Below are 13245 nucleotides of genomic sequence, written 5' to 3'. Positions count from 1 at the left end.
AGGTTAGTAGAAGAAGCATTATTTGGAAATGAAGGTAATTTTTCTGGTATGAGGAGATAAGCAATTATAATGTATATTTTGAACTTGATGGGCTAGTGTTGCAGAGTAAAATAAAAAAAAAAAAATTTCATCAGGGTTTTGAATTTCAGTATGGGAAATGATGAGTTATGTTGTATTCTGTTCTCAAACAGGTTCAGTCTGAATTAGCAGTCCAACAAGAAGTGTTGAAGAAAATGCAGAAACAAGTTGAAGTATACCATAGTCAAGGTAAAACTGAGGCAGCTGTAAGACTAGAGGACCAAGTGACTCATCTCTTGGTAAGATATCACATGCTGTATCGTGAATATTTTAATTCTATAAAGATATAAAGCAGTGCACAGACCAGTCTTCGAACAGCATTGCAGTCATCCATGCTTTTCTTATTATGACGGTAATGCACAGGAAACGTATCCTTGTCAATTCTCTTTAATGCCCTTGGGTTTTCGGAGTGATAAATCATGAGTGGCTTAAGTTTATACCTAGCCACATTTCCCCCCAACAGTAGAGTCAGTCGATCTTTGTATGCCTTAAACCCAGGCATCGTTGTTACTTCTTTATGGATGTAGGACCGTTGAGGCATACGCTTCCAGTACAGTCTTGTTTCATCGACATTAAAGATTTGCTCCGGCAAGTACCCTTCATCAATAAGGATCTTATGTAAAGGCATCCTTAAATGTAGCGGCTCCTTTGGCGTCAACGCTCGCTGCTTCATCACTAATTTTCACACTGTGAAAATTATGATGGTTTTTGAAATGATGAAACCATCCAGCACTTGCTACAAAACTTTTGTTGTGGTTATCATCATATTTTTTCTTTAGTTCATCGAAAAGCATGTGAGTCTTTGTTTGCATGGTTAAGAGGCTGAGTGTCATATGCTTCTGTATCTGGTCCTCCATCCATATGACCAGTAACTGCTCCATTTCTTCCAAAGGCCCTATCCTCTTCTTTGATATAACTGTCAAATGAATACAAGCAGATGCCCTTATAGCGTTCATTATCCATTTTTCGCCTTTAAGGATGGTGGTTACCGTTGACTGCGATAGATGCTCGTCACGTGCAGTTACCATGACAGGCTTTCCAGCAGCACGCTGGTTGATAATTTTAAATTTCTGCTCCAGAATGATAGACTGCCTCTTCTTTTTCACACTACTGTTCCAGCAGGAGACACACTTGGGTGTTTGGCAGACATACTGATACAAAGAAAAAATATGATTAGGTAGTAATATGTATTGGAAAGTATTTCTATAACAAGGCACTTTCAGCACTTCCTGTCAATGATTGGAAAAAATACACAGTATATTTAAGGAATTTAGGAGAATTTTACACAACCCACCAACTTGGGATAAATTCCAAAGTTCCCAAGAGAAATATGGCTGAAGCAAAAAGAATATGAAACAGTATCCATCATATGCTCAGATAAGGTGACCAACCAACTAATTGTCTTTTTGAGTAGTTGCAGACTCAATAACCCATTACAGTGAGTCAAGTATTGTCATTCAGTTTAAGATGAGTTTTTAGAACATGTACATTAAGCAAACTTCCAAGATAAGATGTAAGAAGGAAATTATTTCATTACAGGTTAATGCAACTAAAGCTATTTTACATATACAGTGTACAGTGTTTTTCATGTAATGAATCACTGAATAATGATACGAAAAAAAGTGTGTTATCTATAGTTGGTATCATATGTTGTACCAGACTCCATTTAATCATACTGGTATGATAATTATTGTATAAATGGTAACAGTACACCAAAATTCTGTGACACTGAGCCAGGTAGAACTGGGAAAATTTTTTTCTCTGGAGTGTTTGGAGACCTTTGTGTACACATATGGCTTCCATAAAGTAATACAGTAGCCTCCTTGATAATTAAAAATTAATTTTAATCACAAAATCAACACATATTGGAATGATAATAAAAGTCAAGAAGCCTTAAGCATAATAAAACAGATAGAAAAGCAAAGATTATTATTATTAAGTAGATTTAACCAGACCACTGAGAAAATACAAACTCTGGAAAAATGCAACAATGACAAGAAAAATGAGGATTACTGAGGATAACAAGGCAAACAAGACAAGAGAGATATGATATCTTTACCTCACTGGGGAAGATTCTCATGCTCGTTAGTAACAAAATCATTCATGGTTAGGTTTGTTTACAGTTGATCACTGCCAGAGAAAGAATTAGTCCAAATAATGCAGTGGTGTATCTCTTTAAAAAAAAAAATTAATGAAATAATAAGGAATGTAGTACACAAACTCTTGCATTTCATATGATTTTAATGAAAATATATATATATATATATATATATATATATATATATATATATATATATATATATATATATATATATATATATATATATATATATTTATATATATACACACAGTATATATTCCAAACCCTGAATTGCTGCAAACACATTACACATATGTGAGAGTTTCTGTACAGTGCTGTATGAAATATAGATGAAATTCCATAATTGTGGTTACATAATGTACAATTAATTTTCAGAAAAAGTATGAGGAGATTGAAATGAAGTTACGCTTGGTGCAGAAACCAAGTGACTTTGATGAACGCCTAGAAAATGTGTCCAAACAGTTAAAAGACATTCATGAAAAAGTGCACCTCACCTCTATTGGATCAGGGAACCCAGATGTAATACAGGAACAGCTAAATCAGTGCATGGTATGGCACATATACATTTTTCAAGCAAAGATTAAGATGCATGGATGTTTAGCCTTACAGTATTTTCGTTTACAGTTAAAAATTTTCATTGTCATTGTTATTTGTAAAGTAATTACAGTACAGTTTTATTTTTGCATGCTTTTTCACAGCAAATTCCTGTATAAATGGAGATTTGTTTGGGGTTGTGTTTTCACAATTTTTCTTGCAAAAGTTTTCTCTGAAATGAAAGAAGTTTTTGTAATGTAGATTAGAGACATACTGTACTTTAATGATTTATCATATTGTGTTATATAGTATTTAAAACTCTAGCGGAATTTTCACTTTAGTTGCTAGCTTGTATTGTTATGTCTATGTATAAAGTGATTACATTTTAGTATAGCATGTTAACTATTTATTTTCTGCTACACTCATGACCCTTTTTCAGAGTCATTAAATTGCAAAGCATAAGCAAGAGGTAAATATTTCATCATTATTGCTTCTGTTAGCAAATGTATCTTTTTCACTGTTTTGTATGTGTTGCCATTGAAGTCTTGTAAATGGTATGCAAATCCCTATAGTACAGGTAGTTAATCACTGATCTGGATCCATCACTAGTTCGGCACTAATCTCGGCTAGTGTAATTTTAAATTTCCAACAGTGTCTCAGCAGCCTGCACCATGATGTTTGGTGACACTACTTGCTGCACAAACACTGTTGGCATTATTGTTGCACAAACACTTTACGTGTCTTTGTAAACCTGAGCAAACCATTCCCACCTGTATTTCTTCATTTACATATTATTAACTAGCCCACTTTTAGTCCAAGCCATGACTCCTATTAACAAAGGAAATGCTTCTTGTGTAAAGCACAAGCACTGTACATTGTCTGTTAAAGATAAGGTTGGAACTTCAGAAACAAAACTCAGCTGCAGTTCTTCTAGGAGAAGCTTATGTGAATTATAGAACATTGGCTCTTCCCCTGTTTATGACAAAAAATGGAAAGAAAAATTACCTAATTTCTTTGCTAACAGCAATTCAAAGAAACAGTGTGTAAGAGGAAAACAACAAAGGAATGGAAAAAGTACTGAACTAGATCAAGTTCTGCTGAAGTGGGTTAGGCTATGTGTAAATGAAGGTTTTGAAAGGAAGGTGCATATTCTGGATAGCAGTCAGCAGTGAGATCAGCTGACAGAAAACAATGGAGATCGGAAAAATAAAGAACTGTCAGTTGTTTGTTGTTGAACTGAGAGAGAGAAAGAGAGAGAGCGGGAGAGAGAGACCTGAATACACATGGATTAATATGTTATGGTAAACAGCTAGTTCAGCTGACATAAAACATGGAAGTAAAAAAAAAACTTTAAGTTCATTGTTAAAATGCAAACATAATTGATGAAAAATACTATAAATTTTGAAAGAATTTTCTTTTGATTTCTAGCTAATATACAAAAAAGTGTATAGTATAAGTGAGAGAGATATGCATACATGCTTTTCTTGATATTTAATTGTAAACAGTGAGATCAACTGAAGTAAAACAGTGGAAATAAAAAAACTCTTATCTGTTGATTGTTGAAATGCTCCAAAATCAACAGCAAATTACAGTAACCTTTTTAAATTAATAAAAAGTTTCTTGTATACAAATAACTTACATATGTAGATATTTTCAAAAGGAGCTGAGGGGTTTGGGTCATTGGCTGATGAAAGAGAACAGCTGGCTGTTTAATAAACATAGCATTACAAGTGAAACTGGAACTCACACAATATATGTGATATAGCATTACAAGCGAAACTGGAACACGCACAATATATGTGATATATAGCCTTTATTCATCTGTTCCATTGCCACTTGAGTGGCAGTTAAATATATTCTGACCTAACCACTTTGGGATCCAGCAGAATCACACATCCAGCATTCTGATGGTCCCAGTGATGCCAGATAGGTGATTAATTACCTGTATTGTACTGTACTCTCTTTTTGCAGTTATATCATGAATTTATTTTATTGCTGTACTTTGCATGATTTTATGCCTTCATACTCCATGAATAATTTTTGTGCATTGTTTAAAAGACTAATCACAGACTGAAGGAAAATTTTGTTCATGGATATGACCAATTTTACACATTCGTTTGTAAGTGTTGTAAAAGCAGTTTAAATTAACTGGTTTTTATGTTTATTTTTAGAATGTTTGTTATAGTCATGAAAAATGTTTTAGTAATTGCAAAGAGGTTGCAAACTTATTTTTGTGAATACAGCATCTTAGACCTCCTACATTGTTATGTAAGTGCTAAGGATTATTGGCATGCTGTCTATGTCTTTCCTGTTAGACTCCTTTGTTATGTACAGCCCTACCTACTGTAAGGAAATATTTACTCTGCTTCCTTGTTCTCTCCCAATTATGTGCTGTTTGATACTTGGCATTAGGAAACTTTACTTTACTTAAGCAATTATATCACATTCAGTTGATGCATTTTAATTTACTTGAATGGTATATTTTTGAGCTGTTTCGTTATAAATGGGTGAAGCTCTTAGAAGTGCATTTTTTATTTTTTATAAGTTGCACGGAAGGTCAGGTAGAGGTATTTGTGAGTTCCAAATAATTTTTTCTGTCACAGTGCAGTTAGGTTTCTGAGGAAAGTAGTTAGATTGAAATATGTATGTGGAGAATAATTTTAGATAATGTATCCTGCCAAACAGTAATGTAAGCCACCACATAAATAGATATATAGTACATTACTTTGTAACATTCTAAATGTTAACCATATCATCACTGTACTTTTTCACTAATGTGAACTTTTTACTATAGAATTAGAAACTGTTTCAATAACTTTGCTAGAATATCAGTGCAGAATACTTTAAAAAATTTGATTATGTAACCATCACTTATTAAAGCCTTGCAGGATATTAAGTAATAAAATGAAACAGATTTGAGTATTTCAGAATCATAATAAACATCATAGTCTAAGGAGAAGAAAAAATGTTGAAAAATTAATGTAGCTGCATTTAGGAAATCTTTACACTTATATTATGAAGGGCCAGGAAATTATGGAGAAGGGGGGTAAATAAAAATCTAGTCAAGAAAGCACAGGGTAGAAAGAGAATGGAGAGAACTCACCTCATGTCCAATCCTTTGTAGAGAAAAATTGATGTAAAAATGTATTAAGTCAAGAGATGTGAAACTAGTTATTGTTGAATGTAACTGTCCCAATAAACAGCATGTGGTGATATCTGCAAAAATTAAAATTTGGCATGGTGTGCTTACGATTTTCTTGCATGCTGCCTTCTAATTCTTAAGCTTTGGTGATTTTTCATTTAGTTTTGTCTTTTTTGCTTTTCAGCATGCTTGCACATTTTTTGCTTAATGCTTGTGTTGTTTGTTTTTCAGAGTATATACCAATTACTAAGTGAAATAAAAGCTGAGGTAGAAAATGTTATAGCTACAGGTCGTAAAATAGTTAAAGATGGGCAGTCTACTGATCCAGATGGTCTTACTCAGCAGCTTGACCAGCTGAAAGCCCTTTATAACCAGGTTGGTAGGAATTTGGTCATTTGAATCCTTTTTCTAACCAGTATTCGTTTGAACTTGGTTGTTTCTTGATGGTTTTAACTGCAATCAGGTCTATTTTGTATTAATAAATACATTTTGCATCTCCTTGTTAAGTTTTCTTTGTTGTTGGAGTTAAAGTATTTTCCTGAACATGCTAGCTCACAGATATAAGTGAAATACTACGTTCAGTGAATTTGTGTACTTTAATAATGACTTATCTGCATCAAACAGTGAATGAGTATGTTGCTTTGAGGAATTTCTGATTCATAAAAATTCATTGATAAACATGGTTCTAGAGTAAATTTTGTTCTTAACTTAAGTATAACACCTTTTGTATGTAAAATTAGACTGTACTTTTTATATGTGAATGATCAATATTTTTATTCAAATATGAAAATACAGTAGGAGTCAAAGAGGCTGTACTTCTCAAATTCAAAATGTTTTATTATTAATTGTGACTGGTTTTCTTTACATGCTCAACAAAACCTTTTAGACCTCTGCTTTGACCATGTCCAACCTTCCCTCACTCTCTTATTGTTCTCATTATCACTACGGTAGTCCTAAGCTTAAACTTTTGGCTCATTGATACTAACCTTTTTATTTTAGCTTTAAACTTCCCATTTATTTGTTGAATGATCATTCATATTGGAAAACTGGTGGTTATAATTAGTTTTATGTGAGTACTTCAGATTAGAAGGTTCCTTGCTTGTTATAAATACTGTACGTACTCTGGATTGCTTTTCACTGCAAAAATAAATCTTACCCTGGCTGTTTGGATTGCTCATTCATTTTTGCGGATGTTATTTCTATATGTTATACTATTATTGGAAAGAGAGTGGGATTCGATCTTTTAAGTTTGTCCCTAAGAAGGCAGGCTGGTTAAGGGATAGAAATCTTTATTTATTGGGATATGGCTACAATATTTATAACAAGAATAAAGGACATCAAATATGTCGGTTTTCACTCCTGAAACCCATTCTGTAACCTTTTTGATGGGCCATTTGCAATTAAAAAAAGAATTCATATGCCTACTCCTCTTTTACTAATTGCTCTGCATGAATGAAATTAATATGGTACAAAGCTAATTTAAAATCTTCAGATACATACAGAGTAACCTTAACAGAGTTCATTCTTTTGTTAAAATTTAATTTCAAATTTTTTATTTTTACTGTCACCAAAAGAAAAATTTGACAAAATTATACCATCAGTTGGACAGGTCAAGGCTGCTTGCATGTTAAATTTTAATAAAACTGGTTGAAAATTGATGGAGGAATTATTGCTTGAACTCATGTAAGTGTTCAAATACAGGAATTTTAAAGTTAGAGCAACCTGACTGAGGGGTGATGATTTACGATGTTGCATTGTAACAATCAGTACTGTTCTACCAAAAAAATGAGTCACATGCTTTAGATTGAGAATTTGTGGGAAGTTTATAATTTTCTGTCAAAATGTGGGCTGTTACATGTTTACATAAAAGAGGAGAATACAGTAAGGTTATTTCTTGAGAATGATTCTTTCCTTGCTCTCTCTTAGTGGTTATGGATGACTTCAGACAAACTATTGATGAACATGTTTTATAACCCCCTGGAGTTGCAAGTTCTGGACACCTCTCTGCATCATAGGGAACTGTGAGATTTATATGTTGTCCTACTATTTGGTCTCTTTTAAAACATTTGGTGACAAGGTGAATTGTCCAACATTTTATGATTACTTTCGAATCTCTACATTGGCAGTAAGAGGAAAATCAAGACAACTTCACTTACTAGGTATGCTGAGAGTAGTTCTAAGTGAGGTTTTATCAAAACATTTACAGTATAATTTAAGTAATGTTATGTGGAATTAAGATAACCCACGGAAAAGTTTAATATATTAGTGATTTCTGTAAATTTTATGAAAAGCATACTACTTTCATACAAACATCTGTTTCAGTTTTGAATTATGTGTTTATTGGTATCATGTAGGCCAGTTAATAATTTTCAACTCAGGCTTTTGTTGAAAACTTATTCAAAGAACTCTAAAGAATAGTAGTAGATAGTAGTAGACTAGGGGTATGCTTGATTATCCCCCTCTTTCTGCAGCCCATTAAATTTCCTTTTCACTTCCCTTCTCCTCAGCCAACCTCAATTGTACTTAGATGTTCAAATACTCTATACCATTTACTCCATAGGTAAATGAGACACTAAATATATGTTGCTCTACTGGTTTGGCCTCCACCAGCCTTTTTCAAGAGGTTTTTTTCAGATAAAAATTCTTGAAAGGGGCTTATGGAGGCCAAAATTGTAGAGTAACCTATATATAGTCTTTCATTTCCTTGTGGTAAATGGTATGCTTTCATTTTTTTTTTTCATTCAGACTAAACCTCTGAAAAAAGTGGGTGCTACTGAAGAGGAAAGTCTGTCTTAGGTTTGGTGTATTGAGTGAGGCTAACACCATAAGGCTTGAGAAGCAAACTAGTTCAATGTACTAAACACTTGATTCTTAATGGCACAACATGCACAAAGGAAAACAGCTCTTGCATAATCACTAAACAACTTGTAGTGAAAGAAGGACAAAGTTAGTTAGGGAAAAAAACAGCAAAAAAGGGAAAGACAGAACAAGGATCATCCGAAGTAAATGGACTAAGACTTTATTTGAAATTGAAGGGTGGGAAATATGTTGGTTGTAACAAGCTGAAAGGACCTTTCACTACCTTCTAAGTATGACGATATTTTTAATAATGTGAATTGTAAGTTATCCAAGATAAAGTTATCTTTTTCTAAGTCCACACGTCAGTGCAGAGCTACCAGAATTTTCTCATTCTTCAGTTATGATGAAACAATCACAAATTTTTAAAATAATTTGTATTTTTCATAACTAACAAACCTGCAGTCTTAACATTAGGATAAATCTTCAAGTGCCAGCTGCAACCGATAAAAAATTCAATAGCATTGTATATGCAAGGAACTGGTGGCATCTGTCCTCTGTCACGAGCTAGGTGGAACAACCACCGACCCAAGCTGGGACTGGTGGCATTGCTTAAAGTCGGTATGTCAAATCATAGTATCTGTGTGTCAGAACAGTTACAGATGAAATCTAGATCTTGACGTTATACAGTGTTTAATTGTGGTTTCTGTCACAGTGTAGTTTTTCTTATTTGTTCAGTTTTGTATTATTTCTGGCACAGTATGTGTATATGTAGTTCACTGGCTTGATATTACTCTGCTCTCTCTCTCTCTCTCTCTCTCTCTCTCTCTCTCTCTCTCTCTCTCTCTCTCTCTCTCTCTCTCTCTCTCTCTCTCTCTCTGGGTTGTTCTCTATATAAAAAAAAAAGATTTTTGAGAGAGAGATGTGGATGGGGGAATGCCACTGTATTTGCATAGTGTTTTGTAATATGAAGCTTGTGTAAATATAGATGCACATGTACACAGACAAAAAAATTATTACAGACAGCTCAAAATCTAATAGCCCAAAATGTAAACAGCAGTGCATCACATACACTACATGTCAATTAAAATACCAAACCATATTAGACAATGATAATGTGCAGCAAATTTTGTGCAATCCTACCTTGAAGATGATGAATGAATGAGGCCCCAAAGAGGTTATGGAGATGTGGGACATTTTAGTCTGTCAGAATTGCCGAATTCCATTGGTATGTAATGGAGTAAACAGTAGTATTTCAAACTCATGGGGTGTGGAGTTTTAATGACAATCTTAGAATTTCAGACCACTTGGTTGCACAGTGAAACAAAGAATTGTGGCGCAATCACTTTCAAAGAAATTCCCATTAGGAACTTTGTACATGTTCATTTAGCAATGACTTCCTCTTCTTTAGCACACAGACAAGTGCAGTTACACTTCACAGATCTTAGAATTTCAGAGCATGTGCTCACGCAGTGAAACAAAGAAACATGGCCCTATCTCTTGAAAAATTATTCATGTAAGGAACTTTTTTTGTAGGTTTTATTAACAATGATTAATGGTTGGATGATTGCTTGTTCTGAAATATAGAATACAGATACATGCAGCTACACTTTATTTAACCAGATGAATCAAATATCTCATAATCTCTAGGTACAAGATGGCCGGTTGAACAAAGAGTGACATCTTCACATTTTAAAAATTTCTTTTCAAGTGTAAATTTGACATTTTATTGCAAGTACATTACATCATGTAACTATAATGTATACTGTAGTAGAAATTTCAGCATACAAGAAAAAATGACCACATATGCTTTACTTGCAAAAGCAAAAACACAGTAACACAAAATATTTTTTCTATTTTTGCTGGACAGACATATCTGATTAGTTATGAAACCTGATAAGTTGAGGTTCATTAAGTTGAGCTCCTCCTCTACTGATTATTGAGGATCCAGGATGGAAAAAGAGGGCAATATTCTCCAATTTAGGAGGGTAGTCTTCTACCTTTAATCATAATTCCTTCTTTAAACATGGTTCTTGTTTGGTCTGGCATCTAGAATACCAGCATTATAAATACTAATAAGGCAGTGGTTTGTATTCTACAAAGCATGAAGTATATAATCCAGTTAACTTAAACTTTATGTATGTTGCACCTTCATGCAGAGCATTAAGCTGCCGTGTTTGAGGTCAGAGGCTTGATTCCTGCTCACTGTTCACTCAGTCTCCCTAGCCGTAATTGGGTACTGGCACTTTATTGTGAGTTGATGGTGAGGGAAAAGGAAGTGGCCACCCTAAATCACAACCCTCTGGTCTAGTTTGAATGCCTCTCAACACAGCATTTCCCCAGTGCTGTTTGATAGTTTGGGACTAACTTTGGCTAACCCTCATATTGTTTTTAATTTCAGTTATTAGTTAGGCATTGACAGTAATTTTTTTTTAGCTTGGTGGTGCTGTCACAGAGCAAAGAGGCACTCTTGAAAGGACACTACGTCATAGTCGTAAAGTGCAGAAAGATGCTGGTCACTTAGAAGAATGGTTGACAACCACTGAAAGTGAGCTTGATCAGAGGGAGGCTACAGTTCCTACAAAGTGCATACAAGCAGAATTACATTTTGCACAGGTAATTACTATATATATTAGTACTGCAACAGAATTAAAATATTTATATACAGTAATAGCTTTCCTGCCAGGACAGTTTATGGATTTACCATGCTTGCAAGATCAGTAAAAGTATGCACATCTTGTTTCACTTTTAATTTTATATTTACATTAACAGATTTATTTTGCAAAAGCAAATCAGGTAAGAAACAAATTTACAATTTCAGTGACAAAAAATATAAAGAATTTTGTAGCATTCTCCTAAATGTGAAATTATTGTATTATATTTTGTACACAACAGTAGAAACAAGAGGCTTTTAGACATTAATTTTAGTACAGTGCTTATATTCATCTGCTGTATAACTGTTCAGTACTCAAAGCTTTCATTATTTCTTGGACCAAGAGTCTATAATGAAAAATAGCATTAGTAGATTGTTATAGAGTTTATATTTTTTTAGAATACAATAGAAAATTTGGTTTGTTTGTCCTTATCCTAGTCATTTTGAAGTTCATATAGTTTCTTGAAATGAAAATTTGAAAATATTTGAGATTATGGCTTTTCACTTTATGTGCTGCCTTATTTGAGCTTATTCTTTGAGCATTTATTCTTCTGAAAATTAATTAACTTGCTAGCCTGGAGTTTGACTTCATCAAAATACTAACTTTGAACTCATTGTGTGTTGGTATACCTTGGCACCACTACAACACACCCGTAATAATATAATAATATCTTGCTGTTTCACTCTGGCTTTAGTGTTCCATGCATAGTCACAATATGTTGCCATTACCTAGTGTACATACCCATCCTTTACAGCATGCAATTGATGACCTTGGGCGCAAGAAGCCCTTGCTGACAGGTCTGCACGAGTCCTATGCAGCCCTTACCTCTGTGTGTGATGACTCAACAGTTCTGCAACCTGTTAAAGAGCAAGTTGATGACATTGCTCTAACTTGGGAGAGAGTCAGCACTAGGCTGACAAACAGGCTTAAGAATATGCAGGTTTGTTGCTTTACAGGAAAATTTGTCTTAGTGATTTTGATTACAGTTAAGTATAAAACATGTTTGTTCAGAATTCACTGCCTGTGTTTCCTGCTTACTAAAATACCTTAGCTTTACCTTGTTCATAAGCTAATATTAAGCTTTTACCTCCTTCTAATGCAGCCATTACATGTTGAATTATCTTGTGATTTTTTTCATTTCTATTGCCATTTTCCACTTTTAATCTGGTTTTGTCTCAATTTACAATTTCCATGATATGAGATGATTTAGTCAGGTTTTTGGCTTGATAAATATTTATTCATATCAAAATGCACAGCTTATCTAGCTGGAAAGTATGGTGTAAGTTGTTAAATAAGTTTTCATTTGGTATTGGTTTATACTTCTCAGTGTAGGGAATTAACAATTTTATCTCTTCTTTTTGACACAAGAGTGAACAAGTTTCAAAGGAAGCAGATATGGAGAAATTTATTGTTGGCCTTGGTGAAATCAAAGGATGGTTGGAAAGTACTGAACATCAACTAGGAAATCTTGGCAAGATGGAGCCTAATGATCAAGCCAAACTTGTTAAGGTTAGACATGTTATTTGTATTATTTATGACTTCAGAAGTGACTTGAGTTGAGGCATTATCATATGGAATATTGTTGGTTGCAGTGCAAGAAGTTTTCGAAATATCATAAAAGAGAAATGTTCATTCAGCCATTATGAATTAATAACTGTTTAGATATCTTGACCATGTTATTTTTTGATAGGCTGTAGCTTCAGAGGTGCAAAATTACAAGTCTCATATTGAAAACATAAGGGATACAGCTGTAGATCTTATTAATCACGGGACACTTTTCCAAGCACGTGTACAACCAGAACTTGTGCAGATCAATCAGAGATGGGAAAATATCTTCAAAACTGTTCAGGTAAGATCTGTCATGTAATACTTACTACAGAGTTCTTATTATTGTTAATGGGAAGGAGTATTTGATTCTGATAATACTTTCATGCTTATTT

At 33.8% G+C, this 13245-nt stretch overlaps 1 protein-coding gene across 43 annotated transcripts in view; it reads left to right on the top strand.

The window, feature by feature from the left end:
• Positions 1 to 13245, top strand: part of LOC136854032 (dystrophin, isoforms A/C/F/G/H-like) — a 1916343-nt gene that overhangs the window by 289903 nt on the left and 1613195 nt on the right. For 19 of the 43 annotated variants that reach the window (XM_067130067.1, XM_067130044.1, XM_067130047.1 and 16 more), the window contains 7 exons: positions 192 to 317; positions 2555 to 2728; positions 6087 to 6230; positions 11088 to 11267; positions 12060 to 12245; positions 12674 to 12814; positions 12996 to 13154. In XM_067130067.1, the coding sequence (XP_066986168.1) occupies positions 192 to 317; positions 2555 to 2728; positions 6087 to 6230; positions 11088 to 11267; positions 12060 to 12245; positions 12674 to 12814; positions 12996 to 13154 (1110 nt within the window). The remainder of the gene's footprint in view (positions 1 to 191; positions 318 to 2554; positions 2729 to 6086; positions 6231 to 11087; positions 11268 to 12059; positions 12246 to 12673; positions 12815 to 12995; positions 13155 to 13245) is intronic. The other 24 variants (XM_067130051.1, XM_067130073.1, XM_067130052.1 and 21 more) reach the window with 3 other exon arrangements.

This window comes from Macrobrachium rosenbergii, chromosome 28 (assembly GCF_040412425.1).
Source record: "Macrobrachium rosenbergii isolate ZJJX-2024 chromosome 28, ASM4041242v1, whole genome shotgun sequence".
Lineage (NCBI taxonomy): Eukaryota > Metazoa > Arthropoda > Malacostraca > Decapoda > Palaemonidae > Macrobrachium > Macrobrachium rosenbergii.
This window is presented reverse-complemented; position numbering and strand designations above follow the sequence as displayed.